Here is a 22,982-nt window from a genome sequence, read left to right as displayed (position 1 = left end):
AGAATCATTTCTCCTACACGTTCATTTCCTTTCCCACTGAAAATGCAAACAGAGCTTGGGAGAAATTGTCAAGGTCTGTCGATTCGTTGTTGGGAGCACTTTGGTGGCAAAGCTGCCCAGTGGTTAAGTCTGGCCGGCCTGGTTTCGCGGGTCTGAGGGCTCCAAACTTCAGCTCAGGTTGAGGAACCTCGGCTCAGGTGGAGAACCTCGGCTCAGGGTGAGAACTTCAGCTCAGGGTGAGGACCTCAGCTCAGGTGGAGAACCTCAGCTCAGGTGGAGAACCTCAGCTCAGGGTGAGAACCTCAGCTCAGGTTGAGGACTTCAGCTCAGGTTGAGGAACGTCTTCAGCTCAGGTTGAGGACCTCGGCTCAGGTTGAGGACTTCAGCTCAGGTGGAGAACCTCAGCTCAGGGTGAGAACCTCAGCTCAGGGTGAGAACCTCAGCTCAGGTGGAGAACTTCAGCTCAGGTGGAGAACCTCAGCTCAGGGTGAGAACTTCAGCTCAGGGTGAGGACCTCGGCTCAGGTTGACAGCTGTTCTCTGGCCCCGCCAGCGTGTCCCAGCGTCGTGCAGTGCAGGGTCTTGTCCGTGAAGGACTCTCCAGGTGGAGAAAACCAGCACAGGAAACGGACAATCCCTGTGGTCTCCACGAGAATGCTGTCAAACGTCAGAACTGTTTTCATCCCACACACGTTTGGGATCTGGAAGGGAAGTTTTGGTAATAACCGGAAGCTCCAGGCTTGGTCTGAACACTGTAAAGTGGGGAGAACTAAGTTTCAAACAGGAAGCATCGGCACCTGGGATTCTCCATGAAACCGAGCCCGAAGCAGAGGTTGATGTGGAAGTTACCATTCGCTTTCCTGGGGACACGGGTGGGGAACAGGTGAGAGGGCACAAGGAGGCAGAGTTAATCGAAGGTGTGTCATGGAGCTGGCACTGCTGAGTGGAACTGCACCCTGAGAAGCCCATCAAGCAGGCGGCGGGGAGGGGTGCAGAGACGCTTCTGCCTCCCACTGGCCAGGGTTGGTCCCCTGCCTGCCCTGTGTTGCTGGATGCCCCTCACTGCTGGGTGGCTCATGACCGGAGCAGGTCCTAGACAGGTTCCACCACCGTGTGAGTCGGCAACGCAGGGCAAGTCAGCCCTGGGAGAAATCTGTCCACACGATTTCCAGGTGGCTGGAACAGGAGGCAGCTAAGGCTGGGGGCCTCTGGAGACTTGAGGGGCCTGATATATGAGTCATCCCTTCACTGCACAATAAGCACCGTCACACCAGCTAGTCCCCCGTCCCAGCACCGTGCAAGGCACAGAGCGAGCCTACTCTGACTTCTGTTGAATAAATCAATGGGTGGTCACAGAAATGTGAGGCCTGTAATTGCCCTGGACTCCCTCCTACCCCCCCCCCCACGTGCCTCACCAGTTCCCAAGTTCCAGTTTGGGGGCTCTGCATGTGTCCCTAGCTTGTGGCTGAGCACTGTCCCATTCACTTTGGTCTCAACGGCTACCACCTGTAGTCACCTTGAAGCCTAGGCCCCTACAATCCTCAGCAAGTCTCCAGAGTCCCCATCTCCCACAGTTCCCATGGGGGCCGTCCTCCCAGGTCCCCAACAAACCGTGAAGTTCTGTTGGTTCTGTGGCAGGTGTCTGTTTGGGTACTGGGGATTGAACGCTGGGAGCTTCACCATGGAGCCACATGCCCAGCCCTTTGTATTTTTTTATTTTGAGACAAGATCTCCCTAAGTTGATGAGGACCTTGCAAAGCTACAGAGGCTGGCCTCAAACTTCAGGTCCTCCTACCTCAGCCTCCGAAGGTGCTAGGATTACAGGCCTGCACCACTGGGCATGGCCTGTTTTAATCGGTTATTTTCTCTTACTCACCTGTCCTCTCCTCAGACACAACAAATTCATTCTTACTCCTTTCAAAGCCAATTAAGTGTCACTCCTCCACGAAGCTCGTGCAGAACCCCTCTCCCTCCCAGGGTGCTCTCCTTGCTCTGAGGACCTGCCCTGGCCTCCTCCTTTTTACCAATCCTAGCACTGCCACTTGTCACCTGGCATTGCCCCCCCCCCCAAGGCCTAAGTGGCTAAGCGCAGGCTCCTCCCTAATGCCCTCCCAACAGTGCCTGCCCGGCCCTGTCCTCCCACCTGAGGGCACCCCACGTCCCCCACGTTGGAGGTGCGCAGGGCGGGGTGGGAGGGTGCTTGCACACGCCCTCCAGTGCTCAGCCGCTTCAGAGGCCGCAGCTCCCCAGCCGTCTGCGTCAGTCTGCAGCCTGGGCCCCCAGCCATGCCTCTGCTGCCCTCATTCCAGACAGGGAAACTTTCCCAAGGCTTGAGTTCTGTGGAAGTGGGGAGAGGCGGCTCTGGCAGCCGCCCTAGGGAAACACCAGATTTAGCCCAAAGGTTGAGTATAAAGACATTTTTAAATTTTAAAAATAGCATGATAAGCGCTTAACAATTCCAATTCACAAAATAAAGATAATTAGTGCACCCCCCACAGATCCACCAAATAGGTGCAACCGCTTTCATTTTGGTTTATTTCTTGTTTTTGTTCTTACAAATACCTACTTTTACACATCGTGACATGGTGTGCAGACAATTTGAACATTGCCTTTTGATGAGAGTATGTGATAGCATGATGCAGACAGCAAGAGAGGGGCCGGTCCTCCGCCGGCCAGTGTGCAGGTTTCTGGATCTCATTTTCCTCCCATTGTAGGTGGGTCCGACAATCCCATAGATCATTTTAAGGATGAAATGGTCATTCATGAAGTCTCTTAGCCCAGGGCCTAGAAAACAGTAAGCACTTAACAATTCCAGGTTTGTTTCTTTGTTACCAAAATACATGGTGTTCTTAGAACTGACTTCCCCCCGGCAACCATATCCAAATCCTATTGGCTTCCAATATAAAAACCCACATTCTACATTTAAAACCCTCCAGTTCACATTTCATTCCCCTTAAAGGAAAACCCCAGGAAGGCAGAGGGTGACTTTCCACTCTGGATCCTTGCGTTGGTGGCAGAGCGGCCGAGGCGGGGACTGACCTCGGCCGGCTGCACAGCCAGGCTCTGCAGACCCCAAACGGCTGCTCCTTCTGAGGAGACCCTGGTTAGCAGGAAGCCGTCCCAGTGTCATAGGGCCTGCACTGGCTGCAGTGGAAACTCGGCTGGGTCACAGGGAGGGAGGGACGGGTCCTTTCCGAGCCCCAGCCCCCCAGGGCTTCATCCTGGGTCAGGAGTGGGTGCCAGTCAGCTGATTTCTCAGTAGCATCAGGCTCCGTGCCAAACATCACTGCCACCTGATTCCGTGAGGGGCCTGGACTCTGTGGCCATTCCTTGGCTTGAGGCTCTGAAGGTGTCTATGAAGTCATACAGTCTCCTGGCAAGAGCTCTCCTCACCTGAGTCTCGCGCCATCCTGCCAACGTCCCACGGTCACTGTGTCCAAGGCTCCGTCGGGGGGCCCTGCCAGGTCACCCGGCCTGAAGACGAAGCCTGGCCCAAGTCAGTGTCCCTCCAGGGCCAGACTGGAGGCTGTGTCCTACCACAGCTAAGACTGCTCCTGAAGGGCCTGCCTGCCTGGTGGTGGCCCAACTGTGTGACCTGGCTGCCCGGCGGCTGCGCCCCTCCCCCTCCCCCTGCTGGCCTCCGTGTCCAGGGTCTCACTGCTGTGACTTCTCCAATGACAAGGCCACCCTGGGACTCGCCCTGCGGGCTCCTGCCCACCCACTAGGACACAGTCTTCCTCCCCCAGCCCTGACTCCCATGTAAGCCTGAAGCTGGTTTGTCCCCAAGGAGCCACAGCCCTTCCCACGTCTTCCTTCAGGAGCTGGGCCTAGCGCAGACCGCCCCAAGCAGAAGAACTGATGCCTGTAGAAATCGTGGTCGCCCCATGGGACAGGCTGCTTCCTCTTCCACGCACGCTATTGCTTGCTTTAATTCAGACCTCTGTAATGTCCCTCTGTCCCTCGACGTCTTTATAGAAAAAAGTTGTGTGTGCTTTGTGACAGTTGGTACCAAAGAGTGTTGTTTGAGGTGTGGCCTGAATTCTGTCCTTCAAGAATGTCGGGCAGACCAAGACAGAGAAGAGCTGTGTCCCGGAGTCTCCCAGAAGGAATCGGGGTGCCCTGCCGGTGGCCCCCACTCACCAGCGCTGTGTCCTCACTGTCAGACCTCTCTAGAGAGGACCCCGCTCACCCTCTCTGAAGAAGGCCCCGCCCAGGCGTTGTGGCCCCCTGAGGTTTCCTTGGTGGCACTCACCACAGTGTGACATTGTGTGTTTGTTTGTTTCTTGCAGACAGGGCCTCCCCCACCAGACCACAGGCTACAAAAGGCCGGAGTTCCATCTGGTTCGTAAAATCGTATCCTTGACTCCTAACCCAATGCCCAGCTCAAAATGAACGTTCAAGATGGGAGACTATTAGGGTGGAGAAAGGGGCGGTGAGGAAGGACGGGGGGCATCAGGGGTGGAAGGGTCCAAATCATGTTTTGTGCCTGTTCAGACATGCCAAAGGAAACCCACATTCTGTAGAATGCTATACACCAACAAAAAATAGTGTTTCAATAAATACTTGTTGAGTGAAAGTTTTCCTCTTCCACTTGGAAGAAGAGTGAGAACCTCTAGACCCCCCCAGTGCTGACGACTGCTAGGTGACCAGCACTAGGAGGACCACTGACCCTGTTCCGTTTACACGTCTGTCATTTGAATTCTATGTGCTGTCAAGGGCCTGCACGTGGGCTGGCTTCAGGGCCTCCCGGGGCCTCCCGGGCCTCCCGGGGACGGGGAGGTGGGCGGCTATTCTTGGTGGCCCTCTCCAGCCTCACTGATTTCTTGATCTGCACGTCGTGGAAGCAATCCTCCAACGCCTGCAAGGCCCTGTCTCTCTGCTGTCAAAAGTTTGCTATTAAGAAAACAATCTGAGACTCAGGTACACTGTGATTTTCCATAGGAGCACTATTAGCATCTAACTACTGAAACCCTTTAGCCACTGCAGTGAGACACCAGTCAGTGGAGAGATTCTGGCCTTATCTGGCACCAGGGGAAGGGAATTCAGGAAGGGGGCCTGAAGGAGCCTAAAACTCAGTGTGTTCACTGTATTATCCACCAACTATGCTCTTAGTGAAGGAGCTTCGGCTGCAGAGAGAAAATGAGTGCAGAAATTCAGGAGGTCGCAATCTTACTAAAAAATGAGTCCCGGGCTGGGGCTGGGGCTGGGGCTGGGGCTGAGTGGCAGGTGTGAGGCTCTGGGTTCAATCCTCGGCACCACATAAAAATAAACAAATAAAATAAAGACATTCTGTCCATCTACAACTACAAAAAAAAAATGACAGAGGAGTCAGTCCGCTGGGCCTTTGCACTCAGAGCATGATATGAACTATTGCACGTTGTAGCTGTGTTTATGGAACCACGAGACGTGCTACTTTTCTCCAGGGAAAAAACAAATGAGTCCCAGGTCATTCTTCCGGCTGGACTCCTCAGACCCTGTGGGCGAGGCGCCGTAACCTGGCACAGGTGCACGCCCACATCTCGACACAGGTGCCCTAAGATGTGTTCAGCGACCTCTCTGCAAGGTCTCTCCAGAGCAGCTGACCAACGGGATCCGTGTGGACGCTCGCGCTCCTTCTCACTAACCTCGTCTCACTCTTTTGGAAATGACACCTGTTTGTTGGTGAAGGGCGAGATGTGCCTCCACGCGTGTTTGGACAGGGATCATTTCTGCTCTTCCTGCCGCAGGGCCAGTGGGAAGCTGCTCCAGTCTTGGAAAACCTCAGTTTCCATGTCCGGTAGAGCGGGGTGCTGAGACCTCTTCCAGAGTGGCCCTCGGGTCCCTTCTCCAGAGCTGTAGCCGCTCATCAGGTCCGAGCCAGGTCTCTCCCCACCTCTGTTTTCCCTCATCATATCACTTTCTGGAGCCTTATGGGTCTTGGAATTGATCATAGATTGTATTTGATTCTATTGTGGTTGCTTCCTTTGTGGAGTGACTTTGATCACTTCAGGTAGGTCAGATTGTGAGCTCCCAAGGGGGAGTTCTGGGATCAGTCCTAACGTCCCAGGTTTTCAAATACTCCTCTAAATGGGAAGAAAAGCAATCAGGGTAATGATGGTGACGATTCCCATCTAACAACAGACTATTCACACACACACACACACACACACACACACACACACAACTATGCCCCAAGCACTCGGCCAGACTGTCTCTCATTTAACAGTCCGAGGCCCGATTTACAGATGACAGAACAAAGTCTCAGATATTAAGGGGCTTGCCACTTGCAAGTCAGCAGCTGGGATTGGAGCCCTCACACATGGGACCCCAAAGCTCCCCTTCCCCACCCAGTCAACTCCCACCTCATCCTTCTCTTGGAGTCACAATGTAGAAGGGACACAAAAGATAGATGTAAGACAGAGTTTATTAAGAAAAATGACTCACATCACTTCTCTTTTTCTTCCTGTAAAACCTCACCATCAAGGAGTGATCTCACAGAATCTCTGGTTCAAGAACATGCATCTCGCTCACACACACACACACACACACATGCACACATGCATTTTCAAAGGTAATAATGTCACTATCCAATTCTGGGCGCCCTTTATCTGCATTCTAAATGGAGGCACCGTGATGGATTCATCTGGAGACACCAGACAGCGTCAGGGGGCAGAGCCTCTGCACCCCTCACTTGGCAGTCTCCTTGGGGGCATCAGAGACAGGTTGGAGTCTGTGCCCCTTAAATAAGGGCCTTCCCAAACGGAACTAAACAACCTGGAGATTCCCTCCCACACCCGGGGAGACCTTGGGTCTCACGGTGCCACCGCCCTCCTCTGGGCACTCAAGTGGCAGTCAGCAGAAGGGATCGGAGGGAGATGATCTCCAGGGGCTTCTCTCCTTTCTCATTCTCATCTTCACAGCAGAACTACTTTTTCCCAAGAGGAATCTAGGCAGCACAATTCTGTCTCTGTTTTCATAAGTCCTCGGGAAACTCCGCTGACCTCAGTGCTGGTGATCTGGGCAGAATCTGAGAGACAGGGCTCTTGGGGTCTCCTGTCCATAAGGTCTTTTTAGGCTGGGAGGGGGTGGTTTCCCCGGTTTGAACCCAGTGGCACTTAACCACTGAGCCACACCCCCAGCCTTCTTTGGGTTGTATTTAGAGACAGGGTCTTGCTGAGTTGCTGAGGCTGGCTTTGAACTCACGATCCTCCTGTCTCAGCCTCCCGAGCCTCTAGAATCACAGGCTTGGCCACTGTGCCCGGCCACCCCTGTTGATAAGATCTTTGGAGGAACGCTGGACAAACAGCCCAGGGAGGATCGGGAGGAGGGGCGAGAATGGTCTCTATCACTGAGTTGAGCTGTGAAGGAGCCCCAGGAGGACGGGTAGTGGCAGGAATCCCAGTGGCGTTTGCGTGCACAGAGACTCCCCATGAGAGCAGGTGTCCTGTGGACTGGGTGCGCTCTGGCGAAGGAAAGACAGGGACGTCCCCAACATGGGCCATCTGCCAGAGGTACAGACCAGAGCACCTCTCAAGTTGAGACTGATGGTCAAGTTCTGGGGATCCCTTTAAAAACTGAGTAGAGGAGGAGCACGGGGCAGGCAAGGCCCCTCACCGGCCCCAGGACAAGGCCATGGGGACAAGATCCAGAGCAGGCGTGATGCAAGTCCTCTCTGGGCTGGGAACTCTGAACTCGTCCGTGGGCGGGTCAGGGCTGGGTCGGGTTCTTTGGGGATGGAGCAGGAGGCCCTAATGGGGTGTTTCTGGCGTTCCACTCCTGGGCTACCCTTCCCTTCCTCCGGCTTAGGCGAGAAGTAACCGAGAGATGGCCCGGAGGACACCGGGTGGAGGTGGGGAGGCAGCGCCTGGGGAGCCCCGTCTCCTCACTCTCAGAGCTCCGGGTACCCCTTCAGCAGCGCCCACCGGGGGGACGCAGGGCCCACAGGAGCAGAGGAGTGACGAGGATGGGGACCCGGGGAGGAAGAGACCCCTTCCCCCCCCCCCCCGGGCCTCTTTCTCCCCGCCTACCCCTGGTCCTCCCATGATTGAGGGTCACACGGATAGGTCATCTGACCTGGCCTTGCTGCTGGCCTTGCTGAGACGGCGCTTGTCACTGTGATAGCTGTGGGGGAGGCGGTGACCTGCGGAGACTCCGTTGAGCACCTCGGGCTTCTGGCCATACCGGATCTGGATGAAACCCTCCCTGGGATCTTGCTGCTGGCCTGGCACTGGGTCCGCGGCCAGGCTGTCCGGGTTCTGCGGGGGGACCATGCTGTCACCGAAGGGACGGAAGAACTTTGCCCCAGGGCCGTCCTCCAGGCACTGACTGAAGTCGGGCGGAGGCGTGCAGCTCTGGGCCGCGGCCCCGGCGGGACCCGGGAGCCGGCGCTCAGGCAGGCGCTGCTGAGGCTTGCCCCACTGGTGCCTGATCTTCTTCCAGCCCAGGTGGTAGAGCTCGGCCAGGCTGAGGAAGAGGGACAGCGCGGCCACGGCCAGCATGAAGACGATGAAGACGTTCTTCTCCGTGGGCCTGGACACGTAGCAGTTGACGGGGTGCGGGCAGGGGCTCCGGCGGCACACGTGCAGGGTGCTCAGGAAGATCCCGTAGAGGAGGTACTGGCCCACGATGAAGGCCACCTCCACACTGGTGCGGATCAGGATGGTGCAGACGTAGGTGTTGAGCAGGGTGCCCTGGAGGACCACCCGCCCGTTCATTTCGTCCCAGCAGGACAGCTCCGCCTTCTCGGCCGCTGGGTACTCGTAGGAGCCAGCCCCGCGGTGGCCCTCTCTGGCCCCCTCGGCCTCCCGGAGCTTCCGCTTCTCCTCCATGCGCACGTGGTGCATGGCGTGGCCCATGTACACCAGCGACGGCGTGGACACGAAGATGATCTGCAGCACCCAGTAGCGGATGTGCGAGATGGGGAAGGCCTGGTCGTAGCACACGTTCTCGCAGCCCGGCTGAATCGTGTCGCACTGGAAGTCGGCCTGCTCGTCCCCCCAGGAGGACTCGGCCGCGGTGCCCAGCACCAGCATGCGGAAGATGAAGAGCACCGTGAGCCAGACCTTGCCGATGACCGTCGAGTGCTTGTGCACCTCCTCCAGGAACTCCCCTAGGAAGCTCCAGTCGCCCATGCTGGAGGGGAGGGGACGGTGCCGGGGCTTCTGCAAACAGAGGGGGGGGGAGGAGAGAGAGAGAGAGAGAGAGAGAGAGAGAGAGAGAGAGAGAGGTGTTTCTGCAAAGGTCTGCAAGGTCCGTCATGTTCTGGACCTTGATCCGTACCAAAGAGCCCAACATAGAAGTCAAGTGTACTCTACCCCCAGCCCCCAGCAAAAATGAAGAGAGGGGATTTGGCTTCCACACTTGGAAGGATCTAGCGATGAACTCAGGTGTGAGTTACAGTTGGAACCTGTGCTCAGACTCCCAGAGATTCTACCTCAGGAGTCTGATGGCCCCAGAACCTGAATTTGCCACAAGCGGTCCAGGTGATTCTGGTGCAGACAGTCCACAGACCACACCCAGACAAACACGGGAGAAAGAAACACAGAACTGGAGTTCTCAGGTACCGCGACTCACATCGACTTCCCGGAATCCGCTTCCCTGTCTGTCGGATGGGGATGGAAATAAGTGCACGGGAGGATCTGGAGGATCAAGGAAGATGAAGTGTCTGATGTGCTGAGAACTACAGGGTAAGCATCCGGGGCTCTGGATGATTGACAGAAAAGGAACCTTTCAGGGTTCCGGAGGCCTAGGTGGGAGAGAAGGAAGAAGGTCGGCTGTGGCAGCTTTGGCCTCTGGGGAAGCACTCTGTGATGACAGACCATCCAGGGGACAGCCGTGTTGAGAGGGAGGAACAGCATGTCTCAACGGTGTTAGGGAGGAGCGCTCAGCTTCCGCGGCTGCTGGCCGCCTTCCTCTGCCTTCCCGGAGCAGCGCAGCCGGTCCCCCTGGGGGACTTGCTGAGGGCTGGGCTCCCTTTGTCCCGCAGGCCCGGTCCTGGTGGACAGACTCAGCAACGCTCTCCTTTCAGCTGTGACTTCCCAGGCCCTCTCCTCTAGCTGATGACACTTACCTTCGAGGCGTTTTGGAAACAGAGACTTTCCTCTGTCTCACCAGAGCGTGGCCCAGAGCCGACGTGCAGGAAGCCTGGCTGAGTGAAGGAAAGAGCTATGCGCCTCCATGTCCCTAACTAGTAGGACGCTAACTAGGACGGACGCTCCTGGTCCTCGCCGCGTCCCATTAGAGGAGGCAAACCCAGACGCGCTCCCGCAGGACGAGGGCGCCCAGTGGGGACAGAGGGCTCAGGACGGCTTCTCTGTCCCCCGGTGAGCGAGGCGCCTCGCCACCGTTCTTTCCTTCTCCTCTGCTTCCTGCCCATGGATAGGGCTGTGTGGGCCAAAGGTCTGAAGTGCCCACAGAGTTCCAGAAATGCTGGCCAACGCCCGGAGGCGCACATCAGAGTCGCACAGGACCTTGGGTGGCCAAGGTCACATTTTGACCTTCGGGTCTTGATGCCAACTCTGGTTCCTTTTGGAACATGCTTGATGCTGGGGGAAGGCAGGGTGGGGTGCTGCCTCTCACGGCCCACATTCACTGACTCCTGAGGTGAGGCCTCGCCAGAGACCAGTCTCCGGGTTCTGACTCCTCCCAGCCCTAGGTCCCCAACCCTGAGAGCATGTGGGGTCCCTGAGAATGACAGAGTCCCTGAGTGGGAAGGGTCTTATCCTGGTCCCTCTCCGTATCAAAGACTCACCCAGGGCTTGAGGCCTGCCTCTGGCTGGTGACTAAACATCTGCCCTTTACTCCAGGTGGAGAAGGGCCCGCCCTGGGCCTCCAAACCTGGAAAACGTGGAGGATTTGCTCAAAAGGAAAACGGCTGATAAGACAAGCGTCTGAATGGTCTGTCATCCCTCCTGGGCACGCGGACGCGTTCAGCACCTTCGGGCTCAGCCACGGACGGGCAGTGACTGGCATATGGTGCGAGAGAGCAAGGAAGGAAGGAGGCAGAGGGAAAGAATCGAAGGAGAGCAGAGGATCAGAAACGGGGAATGATGGGGAGTTCCCAACGGAGGAAAAGAAACCTGACAGTGGTTACAGGAAGACAGGCACGGAAATCGGATGACTGAGTTCAGATCCCGGCGGCTGTGTGCTGAGCTCGGCTGAGTGTGCAGTCTGTGTTTCCTCGTCCGCCAGGTGGACAGCACTCGGACGGAGCCCATAGGGTCGGTGGACGGTGAACAGAAAGCCCAGCATGGAACAGGGCTCGGCCCTCACTGACAGGTAGAGAAGTCGGGAAGAAGGAGAGAGCGGGCGCAAGGTGAGAAGAGAGCCTCACCAAGGAGAAGAGAGGGATGGAGGGAAGAGCAGGCTGGGGGTGAGAGGAAACGGGACGGAGCTCAGAAGGGAATGCACAGAAGCACACGCTCTCTTCTTCCGGGATTTGGGACATGTTTTCAGTCCCTGATGACATCTCCCTGATGGTCTCTGTCACTCATTTCTTGCAAGTCCCCAAGAAAGCATAAAAATGGTTCCAGACAAAGAACGTGACCCTTCGGTCCCGTCTGCCAAAAGGCTGGTCCGCTGACTGCCTTACTCGTGGGCAAGGAATCCACCCGGAGAGAGTGCAGCACCTTGAGAAGGGAGCACCTTGGAAAATCGGGAAGGGCCTCAGGAAAGACGTCTCCGAGGGAGAGAGCAACGGAATTCAGCCGAGCAGGCACAGCAGCCAGGCAGGCCCAGCCCTGCCGAGGAAAGAGGAGCAGGCCTTCCACTCATGACTCCTGCCGACCTTCAGAAACCACCAGCCGCTCAGCTCATGATGTGAGAGGGTCCCGCGGAGCCAGGTTCCAGGGACATCGGCTCCCCTTTGGCCCTCATGGCCCCAGCCCAAGAAACCTGTGACCAGCAACTGGTGAGCTCACGGGACACTGCGCCAAAAGGCTCTCAGCAGGAAGTTCCCAGGCCCAGAGCAGAGTCTGTCCATTCCTGGGATTCCCTCCACCGCTTTGCCTCAGTCGTCCCTGGCTTCCAGCCGTTCTTAAGCCTCCAACTGGAGCCTGCCAGGGAGACACTCTGACTCGGCCTCACCCTGTCTTGTCACCGGCCCCTCACCCGCTCAGCACTGAGCTCTGCGATTCCCCAGGCACACAGGCAGACAACTGGCCTCCGTCTTCCCTGGCCCCTCTGTACCCCCGCCTGGAACGCTCTCTTCCACTGTAGGGACGGACGGCTGCAAGGTGCCAGGCCTCGGCCACCCACCGAGGACCCAGCAAGGAGGAAAGGCAGACAGGGCTCTCTGTCTGTACTGCGTGCGTCCTTCCTGACTTGTTTTGCCTTCTGATACTGGGGATTGAACCCAGGGTGCTCCACCACGAGCGATATCCTGACCCTTTTTAAAAAATCATTTTAGATTTTGGTACTTGCAATCCCCCTGCCTCGGCCTCCTGATTTTCTGGGGTTACAGGTGTGCACCACAATGCCCGGCTAATTTAACTGACTTTACTTTCCATAAAGGGAGAAATGAAAACAGAATTTCAATAAAACATGGTGTGTTCGAGTTAAGGAAGGGCCAGGTGCTCTGGGAGCGTGTGGCCGGAGTGGAATCTGGTTCACTGGGTCTGGAGAAGACTTGGTGAAACTAGCCCTCTGCAACTGATGCTGGTGCTGAGATTCTCATGCCAAAGAAACGGCCCCTAGTCCCTGGAAGGAAAGGTCTCTACCACAAAGTTCTTCATCACCAAGGTTCAACATCTTCTTTCAAATCCTCTCAGGGTGTCATATCTGGGACAAGGCAGTTCTGCAGGGCTGACTAAGGAAGCCGTTTGGTCAGAGTAACATGGTGCTTTGGGCAGGAGGGAAAGAGTCAGAGGAAGGATTTTATGGGTTGTGAACCTGAATCATTTCGGGCCTTGACTTCCTGATATATGGCTACAAATAAAACTGAGGAATCTACATTCCGAATCTAGTGTTCTCCTGATGCCCACGTCATCACACTCCTACACCTCTGACGTTTTCAAAGAAAGCCATTTTGTAAGGACCCAGCTGAGTCATACCTTGATATTCAGGACTCCTTCCTCGGACGGCTGTAGGATGGGATGAGAGGTCTTCTAAACAGACCCCAGATCTCCTCCTGTCTCCTGGACTCTCAAACACTGCCGGTCACTATTCAGCACGTGGATGCACTCTCACACCTGGTCACATGCTGCCTCGGACTTGTTCTCCAGGACTTTCTTGCCATCAGCCACCCCACAAGTACCTTTCTGAGTTCCTAGTACGTGCCCTCGACTGTTCTGAGTACTCAGAAAAAACCTAGGGGGTGCCAGTTCCAACAACACTAGGCACTCAGCGATGTCTCTTGAATTCATAAAACCAGGCATGATCCTTCCCTCGAGGATACAACAGCTTTCCCTCCAATGAGTGGCACACCTCCCCAGGTCAAAGCCCTGTCTTCTACTTTGTACCCTCATGGCATTAGGTTCCCCTATTAGATATGGAACAGGCCCGAGATTGAAGAGGTTTAGCCCTAAGATTGCAAAGTGGTTCTAAGGAGATTCAGATCTTCCTTCCCAAGTCCAACAAGACAACAAGGAAAACTCCCATGTTCCAGAATGTGCTTCTCTAACACTTTCTTGTGGGCTCAGAGAAGGAAGGACCGTGATCGCTCTGTTCAGGACTGAACACCCTCAGAGTGTCGGGGCTCAGACCAGAGGGGTTCCCCAAAGGGTCGTGTGGGAGACCCGCAAGAAGCTCAGAAGTGACGCGACCGGGTGGTGAGAGCCGTGACCCAATCAGCGCCAGCCCTGAGAGTCGGGTGGTGACTGCAGGGTCTGGGCGGAGGAGTGGGTCCCTGGGGCTGTGCCTGTGGGGAGGAGTCTCCCTCCGTCTCTGCTTCCTGGTGCCTGTCCTGAGCCACTTCCCTCCACCACACTCCGCCATGAAGTTCTGCTTCACTGAGGCCCAGAGCAATGGGCCAGCCGCCTACGGACTTGGCCTCTGAAACCCGGAGACCCCCAAATAGCCTTTCCCCTCTGATTGCTCTTGTCAGGTCTTTTGGTTGCAGCAGCAAAAAGCTGACTGAAACACAGACATTCACTTTTTATATGAATGGACGGATCCTCATGACCAGTCTGGCACGTGTCAGCGAGCGCCCCGTCTCCTTCAAGGCGGAGCCCACCACTCAGAGCTCTGCCCTTGGAACCTCATACTCCTGCTAGCCAAGGGCAGGAGTGACCCGAGACTTGGCTGCTGTCAGCGGTGAGGCCAGGGTCAGCTCTGAAGCCACCAAGCAGACATGTGTCGTGCCCTCTGATGTGCGCCGCACTGTGCGCTGCGCTGGGGAAGTAGGATTCAGTCCAGTTCGTAAGACGAAGCGAGGCCTTCTCAGGCCAGCTCTGTGCTGGAAGTCAGAGACCTGGAGCTCGGGGAGACTCGGGGTGCAGGGAACTCCCTCCTGTGGGACATGAAGCACAGCCCAAGGTGACGGGGAACGCTGGCCCAGGTGGCAGCGGCAGAGAGTGGGTGGGCGAGAGGACCCCGGGGTCCCCGAGTAGGTGTGCACGATGCCCTTGGGGGGTAGAGGGGGTGGGGGGATGCGGGGAGCCTGGGGGTTCTCACCCCAGGGGTGGACTGCGCTCAGACCCTAATGTGATGACCCCAGGGGAGGCTGGAGACAAGGGGCTGCAGGCTCACTAGTGCCACGCTGTGGCAGTGCCTGGGCGGTGGCCACAAGTGACCGAGCCCCCCCACACTTGCTGTGACTGCCCCCTTGTCCCTGCTGAAGAAGGCGCGCTGTAAGGGAGCAGGGTGCCACTGTCCCCCAAGGATGGCGGAGGTCCCCTTCTTCTGCTGATTTCAGTCCTGTCTCTGCAGTCACAGAGACCGTCCCCCTCCCGCAGCCCTGGTGACCTTCCCGCCTCCCCTGCGTCTGCGCTGGCCTTAGGCTGCCCTCAGTGTTTGGGGCTCCCGTGGGTACTGAGGGCCATTGCTCTACTGCCCACTCACTCTCCCTGCACCCCACCTCGAAGACACGCTGAGCACCTGCCCGTCACTGTCCTCTCCCCGAGGTGCCCTCCTGACTCCCTAGTGACCAGCACTGCACATGGCACCTGTGACCTCCAGAGAAACCACGGCGATGGAGCAAAGCACTCGGGCTCTCAAAACACCAAACGCCAAGCTGACCAGGGCGGCCCTTCTCGGCTGCTGAAGGGAAGAGGGGCCACGCCGCACGCCAACCAGTGGCCCCCGGGAAGCTGGCCTCGGGCTCCCGCCCCCGACCGTGGTCACGGGAGACAGAAGCCGCTGGCCTTACCTTTGCCTGTGAGAGCCTCCCACTTGGCCCAGAGGACTGGGCGCGTCTCGGACAGAGACTGTCACGGTAGGCCATTCCGTCACGGCCTCCTCCTCAGAATACGGGGGAACTCACCCAAATTTGTCAAGTCAGGCCGCAAGACCGCCCCACGGGGCCTGGGTCTGATTCTGGACAGCGACACATGTCCTGGGCAGTAGCTGACAGACCCCTGGTCCTCAACGAAGGTCGTCATTCCTAGAAATGCTGCCAGTCCCCGCTCTGCTCTGTTCCACTCACCCACGAGGGAATGGGCCAGGGAGCTGGCTGCCTCCCAGGTAGAGAATCTGCTGAGAAGGACGCACCAACGTGTCCAGTCACTTCTGTAGTTCAGGAAGTGCCAGGCTCTGCCGCACAGTGGAGGGGCTTTATAAAGTGTCAGGGTGACCACACCTCACATCTCTGGTACCTCACTCTTACCCCCCCACAGTCCTGCCGTAAGGTGGCTGCAGGGGACAGCGGCAGGCACACTGGTCTCGAGCCTCAGCCCCCTGAGTGTCTTGATTATCCTGGGGACTCTCACTGCTTCTCCTAGTTTATCCAGAGTGACACACACACAGGGAAACTGGACGTGGGTGATGATGATAATAACAAAACACACTTATCGAGACTTTCCCATACGTCGGATACTCTATGTGTGTGTGTGTGTGTGTGTGTGTGTCTCTGTGTGTGCGCGTGTGTCTGTGTGCATGTGCATGTGTCTGTGTGTGTGTTTGTGTGTGTGCATGTGTCTGTGCATGTGCATGTGTCTGTGTGTGTGTGTGCATGTGTCTCTGTGTGTCTGTGTGTGTGCATGTGTCTCTGTGTCTGTGTCTCTCTGTGTGCATGCGTGTGTGTCTGTGTGTGTGTCTGTGTGTGTGCACATGTATCTGTGTGTGTGCGTGTGTCTGTGTGTATGTCTGTGTGTGTGTGTGCATGTGCATATGTCTATGTGTGTGTGTCTCTGTGTGTGTGCATGTGTCTGTGTGCATGTGTCTGTGTGTGTGTGTCTCTGTGTGTGTGCACATGTATCTGTGTGTGTGCATGTGTCTCTGTGTGTGTCTCTGTGTGTGTGTGCATGTGTCTGTGTGTGTCTCTGTGTGTGCGCGTGTGTCTGTGTGTGTGCGTGTGTCTATGTGTCTGTGTGTGCATGTGTGGATGTGTGCATGTGTCTGTGTGTGTGTGTGCGTGTGTGTCCGTGTGTGTGCATGTGTCTGTGTGTGTGTGTCTCTGTGTGTGCATGTGTGTGTGTGTGTGTGTGTGTAAAACTTCAATACCTATTTCTTGGTTCACACAACAACTTGAAGAAGTAAGGAATATTCTTACCCTCACTTAACAGGGCTCAGAAAGTGTGATTGAGAGAGGTCCCACGGCTAGTAAAGGGTGGAGCTGGGGTCAAAGCCACTGGCCAGAGCTGGCCCATCTAACAGCACCGCGCCCACCGCCTCTGCCTTAGCAATCCACGAGGCTGTCTGCATTGCCTGAAGTCCTCCTCTTCGGTGAGGCCTTGCCGGTCAGGGGCTGGCCCCTTACACAAGGTGATGTCCGCGAGGCAGGACATCTGTGAGGTCACTGCTGGGACACACGTTGATCAGAAGTGGGTGGGCACCTAGATTTTCTTCCTTTTCCCTGACTTAGGCTTGGGAAGCCCTTGGGTCCCAGGGGAAATGACCAGACGCATGCTGATGGAGTGGCTACGGAGCTGGGCACTGTGGGCTGCAGTCCACCGGCCACACAGCACTGCTCCAGAGAGGGAGGGAGGCAGGGCCGAGAGCCAGGGGAAAGCCACAGAGCACGCTGCGCTCACCGCAGCCCTCCTGTCTGGCAAGGGCTCTGGGAATACTCAGACACGCTGCTGTCACAGCTGCTCCAAAGCCAAGACGGAGCAGGGACAGACAAAGTGGGGAAGGGAAGTCATGCTGAAGTGATGTGCTCCCGAAAATGCTGGGAACCAGTGTTCACAGGGTGGAGGGAAGGGGGACGGACAGATTCCATCACAGCAAACAGCGAGAGGTCCTTGTGAGTTCCCCAGGGAGCTGGTCTGTAACGTGCACTCAGTCATGAAGATTCTGCTTGTGGTGACGCTCACATCTCCGTGCTGAGCCGCCATCTTGTCATAAAGCGGTAAACAGAAAGCGATCTAGAGATCAGACAGCGAACCCTCATTTCTACACTGGACGACTGAGGTCCAGGAAAGCCGAGTGATCATTCAACAGAGAGCTCTCAGTTGCGGATATTCACTTAGAAAGTCACACTTTCTAATCCTTCCCCTAACTCTTGTAGGAATGTGGTATTGTCCCATTTCACAGGAAAAAACCTGAGGCTCAGGGTCAGGGAACTTGTACAGTCTCACAACTAGCAAATCCTGCGTAAGTGGACTGGCCCTGGCCAGCTGACTCCAAAGCCTGCCTTCTCTGTGATTCTGAAAAGGGGAGGAAGGAGGAGGCCCCAGGCTGGACAGACTGACGGATCTGCGCTGGGACCCCGGCCGCAACCAGTGGGAGGCTTCCTCTCACTTTTGCACATCCCATAAAGAGGCCCGAGCTGCTTCTTTTAGCTTCTGGTCACTGGCTGGCCACCTCTTGCCCCTGCTGTTCCTAGAACTGGTCACGACAGCGGGGCCTCGCCCACAGTGGTGCGGATTCCCAGACGCTCAGCATCTGCCGCCGTTTGGCCAGAACTCACATATAGAAAGTCATTTCCTTTTTTAGCCACTAACTGCTCCGGGCTGCGGGGTGTCTCCTGCTGGTTCCCGGCTGGCCACATAGAGGGCTGTGTTCCACTGATGTCACATCATGACAAGAGCCACAGGAACAGCAACCCTCAGATGACAGGACTCGCGGTCCCTGAGAAATGGCGGGACCTCTGCCCGGCCGGCCTCCCTTTCCAGCCGTGTGGCCTTAGTCAGTCATTTCCGTCCTGGTGTCCAGCTGGTCTGCACATGGAAGTGCCCACTCGGGGATAAAGAGGAGGTGACTGGCCCGTAGAAAGCAGGAAATAATGCTAGGGCCCTGGTTTCCTCTCTGACACGGCCAGTAAAGACCCCCGGCATGATGCAGGAGCCACTCCACGGAGTGGGTGGCCCAGTGCTGGGCGGGGACTACCGAGGCAGGGACGCTCCTTGGTCTGTCTGCTCCTTGTTCCATGAGGCAGAAGCCTTCCCTGCTGCAGAGGTGGTGCACAGAGGTGCACCTGCCCAGAGCAGTCCCTCTAGCTCCTGTGACAGGCCCACCTGTCCCCTCACATGGCTGTGACTCAAGCCCCGGGCCTGCCTCATGCACATGCCCCCCCGCCCCGAGAGGCTGTGCACTTCTGAATCTGACCACCCAGCCAGGACGCCCACCAGAGGGGGAAGTGGAGAGGGGCGTCTACGCTGGGATCTGAGAGGCAGCCACATCTTGACCCTCGTCACCTCTGTCCTCTCTAGAAATTCCGAACCACGAAGTCTCCAGGTTGCAGTCAGGATCTGCAAGTCCCCGGTGAACACGTCGTGTCACCATTTCATGAGAGGCTCTTTGTGGCTCCAGCTGCCTCCTGGTGACTTTAGCCACCCCTCCCTGACCCCAGTGCGCTCCTGTGGGGCCGGCGTGGTGGCCGGAGACAGTGTAGCTCTAGAGAATGGGGGAGTTGGAGACTCGCGAACTACCATGGGATAGGGTGTCCGGTTAGTGCAAAGCTGAGGCGAATCCAGACTTCCTGCTTGCACCTTGGAGGTCAGCAAAAGGAGTCCCAGAAAAAAGTCTGTAGTTAAAAACCCAGCCACGTAGTCTCAGCCTCATGTGCTGTGGCTCACCGCCACTAAAGAAATGCCTTGCAACAAATAAGAAGCAATTCAAAGAGACCTGGGCTGAGGACCAGGTGACCTGGCTTCTACCTTATAATTCTGCTGTTAGTTGAGCGCCTACTACGTGTCAGCCACTAAAAATACCAGGCTGGGGGTGCTGCTCAGAGGCAGAGAGCTTGCCTACCATGGGCCCTGGTCCTGGTTCAATCCCTGGCACTGAAAAAGAATCACTTGATCTTCACTAAACATTACAGGAAGATTTTATTAAGCTCTTCACCAAATGGAAAAACTGAGGATCAAAGACAGAAAATGGTTGGCCCCGAATCATGCAGCTAACATCTCAGGCTCTTCCTTTTTCTCTACTCCTGAGTCGGATACACCCTAAGGGCCCCCTGGGCTCTTCCAGGACCTCAAGATTCCCCTCCCGTGTGAAAGTGACTAGATGGCTGGGTTTCTCCTGCCCATTGTTTGCTGATATGTCAAAAATGACGATTCACAAAGTAGCACCCCACTGTCAGCCCCCAGGAGCCAACCTTCCAAGGGTACCAGGGAGGTCAGCTTCTTTCTCGGGAACCTGAATCTTTCCAGGAAATGGCCATCCTCCCGCTTTGTTCCCTCGACCTGAAGCCAGGGTGGTCTATGAGGGCCACTTCATGCAGAAAGCCACTGGGATCCCCCGAGGGTGAGTGAGCTGCTCCCTGGGACAGAGGCAGAGCCCAGCCTGGGATCCCTGGCCCTGAGGATGGCAGGTCTTCAGGCCTTGTCCTGTCTGACCCCCATAAGGCCAGCCCCTGCCTTTTTAAATTAACGGGGCCCAGAGGTCATGTCATCCAGTACCCAAGAGGCAGGTGGCAGCCCAACCTCCACTGCTGTGTCCCCTACTAGAAAACGGAGATGACAGGAGCGTGCACCGGGGGCAACAGAGATGCTCACGCGGCAGTCAGCGGGGGCTGGGGACGGCCCAGGGCAGGGGGCAGAGGGCCCTGGACACGGCAGGCAGAGCCGTGTGTCCTCCCACTGAGTGGCGTGACTCACTGTCATCTCCCGCCGTCATTTTGCTGTCTAGGCCTCGCCCTCCTTATTTGTCCGAGGAGGAGGCTGAGGCGGTGTCAGAGTTCTAATGTCCTAAGACGTCAGCTCAGTGCAAAGAATGGGGGACAGGAGTGGGGACAGGAGTGGGACAGTTCAGAAATAAGAACAGCACGCGTTTCAGGAGCCAGCGAGATTCTTGTGCGTCCAGGGCAGCGGCCACGCACAGCAACCTGATTCTGTGACTGCGCTGGCTCCATGGACGTCACGTGTCTGGGTAGGGGACGTCCAGAGTGTGCCAGGCAAGAAGCCAGAGAGCCCCCCTGGAGTCCCCACCGGGTGCCGCGGCCTGCGGGCTCTGCACCGGCAGCTGCTAGGTGGGCAGGGGTTGGAGAGCCGGCCAGGGCGGGGGGCAAGCAGTCCCCTGCCTTGAGGAGCCCCACAGGAAGGTGGCCCCTGAGAGCCAGATCTAGGGACAGTGGGGGGAGAAGTGGAGGCCATCCGGCCTGCTGACGTGAAAGTCAGGCTGGTCCACCTGTGGCCACACCTCCAGATGCTGGCCTTGGTCACGCCTCTGCGCAGCTGCTCGGGATTCCAGGGCTCCAGCTGCCCTGCTCCCGGGAGGCCAGACGGACCTGGTGTCAGCACCTTGTTGAGCCAACGTGTGTCCTGAACAGTGATGTGCTGACGGGGAGGCCAGGACCCCTCGGACAGGACGGAATCGGGGAAGAGGAGTAAGAGACAGGCTCAACAGGGGACGGACAAACAGGGACGGACAGGGACATGGAAACTCTGGGTGGCGCCCCGCTCCTGGGGGCTCTGAGGGTGCTTGAGCCGGTGGCTTTGGGCCTTGCACAACGCGACTACTGGGAGGAACCTTCTACCTCAGGTACAGACGAGGAGACTGAGGCCCGAAGTGGGGACTGTCCTGTCCCGAGTCACACAGCCACTCGGGGACAAGTCTGGGCTCTTGCACCGCGGGCTCAGGAGAGCGCTCAGGAGTCAGAGCCCTCTGCCGGCTTCGCGCCTCACCCTGCCCGAGGGAGCGCTTGGGAGGCGCACCCCAGCCTCCCCACCGACGGCACCAGCCTGCAGTCCTCATGAGCCACCGCACAGTGGGGACGTGACCCTCCGCAGAAATACTGAGCAGAGAGTATTTTTAAACCATCCAACATGCCTTAGGAAGAAAAAAAATCAAAACACTCCCCTTGATGCTGCGGAGAGGAGAGCGTTTCAGAAAAGATTCCCAGGGAGCTGGCAGAGCCGGCCGCTTTCTGTTTTTAAAGGGCCAAACTCTCTTCCCAAAAGTTCTGGAAAATGGACCAGTGACCGGCTGCTAAGATGCCCCAGGAGCACTTCAAGTCCACAGGCTGGATTGTAACCGCAAAGCCCCCCAAACACGCACACACACTCACACGCACACACACACACACGCACACACGCACACACATGCACATGCACACACGCACACACACGCACACACACACGCACACACGCACACACACACACACGCACACACGCACACACATGCACATGCACACACACGCACACGCACGCACACACACACACACACACGCGCACACACGCACACATGCACACACGCGCGCACACACACGCACACACACACACACACGCACACACACCCCTGCTGCTCCCCTAACAACCCAGTCCTCTCTTGCTGCGTCACCGAGTCCCCCTCTGCACTCCTTCAGAGCTCACCATCCCGGGAAGAGGGAGAGGACAGGGGGTGAACTCTCAGGACCCACAGGAGCTCTGTCCCCCTCCAGCCCTGGGCAGTCAAGTGTCCCCTCCGGCCACTTCCCCTGACTTGAAGCTGATCCGAGTTCAAGTCCAGCCTTACCTGCGGCTGCTCCTCCGGGGGCTCCGGGGCCCCTCTGTGCTCCTGCTGCCCAGCTGCCCCCGGGGACTGCTCTGGGCCTGTCAGTTGTCCCCTCCCAGCCTCTTTTAGCCGTCTCTGTCACCCTCCTCCCACTGTCCCTCCTACTCTCCACCCCTTCCCCTGCAGTCCTCCCGCCCCTCTCTGCCCTCGTGGAGTCTTTGCTCCCATTTAACAGACTTCTTCCTTCCACCTCCACGACCTCCCTCTCTCCTCCTCCTGGACCGGGCGGCCCCCTTCCTCCCCTGGGGCCTGCCCTCTGGCTGTCCTGGTCACCAGGGCTGGAGCTTGGCCTGGCGAGCCGCCTCCTAAGGGCCCTTCCTGCCACCGCTCTGTGGGGCCTCTGGAGTCCCCAGCCACAGCTTTCCCGGGCATCACCAGGAAGACTGTCCCTGCCAGGAGACCCTCTGCCCACCCTGCCTGACATCAGAGAAGAGTGGTGTCCACGCACAGGCGAGTCCTCAGGACCCTGCTCTGCCGTCCTGAGCAGAGCACCCAGCAGCACAGGAGAGCGCGTTTCACAGAGCGCGACCACCAGCACCCCGACAGGCCCTGGGGAGCCTGGAAGGGAAAGGACCTGGCCTCTGGGTCCCACGCGGGGGACAGAACCCTCCCACCCCCAGGATGCTCCCGGGAACTGGGCCGGGACTTCACCTGTCACCTGTTTTACTTCACTTAGTCTTTCCGATTTCTGATCCCATGAGGCTCAGAGAGAGCAAAGGACATGAGCATGGTGACCAGTCAGTCACAGTCGTCAGTCAAAGCAGGGTCAGAAGTCTCAGACTCCGTCTCTTTGCTCTTCCCACATCAGGTCTTCCAGTGGAGTGGAATCAAGGGAAATGAGGTTGTCTCCTATTAGATCATGTGTCACAGATGAGCCAACCCGGAAACTGTGGGACGTCTCTCCAAAGCCCCCTCCTTCTGTCTTCTCCTGACTCCTCAGCTAAGATGTAGACACGGGCCCAGGCAGAGGAC

General features: G+C 57.2%; 1 protein-coding gene across 3 annotated transcripts; it reads right to left on the bottom strand.

Annotated features, from left to right (window-relative positions):
- Positions 1 to 2,525: 2,525 nt before the first annotated feature.
- On the bottom strand, positions 2,526 to 22,044 carry Gja5 (gap junction protein alpha 5). Of its 3 annotated transcripts, XM_071618501.1 has the most exons (4): positions 21,972 to 22,044; positions 9,552 to 9,723; positions 8,052 to 9,139; positions 2,526 to 2,783 (listed from the first exon to the last, which is right to left on the bottom strand). In XM_071618501.1, exons 3-4 carry the CDS (start codon positions 9,107 to 9,109, stop codon positions 2,756 to 2,758), a joined length of 1,086 nt encoding a protein of 361 aa, XP_071474602.1. In that variant the 5' UTR covers positions 9,110 to 9,139; positions 9,552 to 9,723; positions 21,972 to 22,044; the 3' UTR covers positions 2,526 to 2,755. The 3 variants fall into 3 exon arrangements, with proteins under 3 accessions (XP_071474602.1, XP_071474603.1, XP_071474604.1); XM_071618502.1 differs by lacking the exon at positions 9,552 to 9,723 and having other exon boundaries at positions 21,972 to 22,037; XM_071618503.1 differs by lacking the exon at positions 2,526 to 2,783 and having other exon boundaries at positions 6,385 to 9,139.
- Between the last annotated feature and the right edge of the window lie 938 nt (positions 22,045 to 22,982).

This window comes from Marmota flaviventris, chromosome 10 (genome assembly GCF_047511675.1).
Source record: "Marmota flaviventris isolate mMarFla1 chromosome 10, mMarFla1.hap1, whole genome shotgun sequence".
NCBI classification, from domain to species: Eukaryota; Metazoa; Chordata; class Mammalia; order Rodentia; family Sciuridae; genus Marmota; species Marmota flaviventris.
Note: the sequence above shows the minus strand (reverse complement) of the source record. Positions and strands in the feature narration are given on the sequence as shown.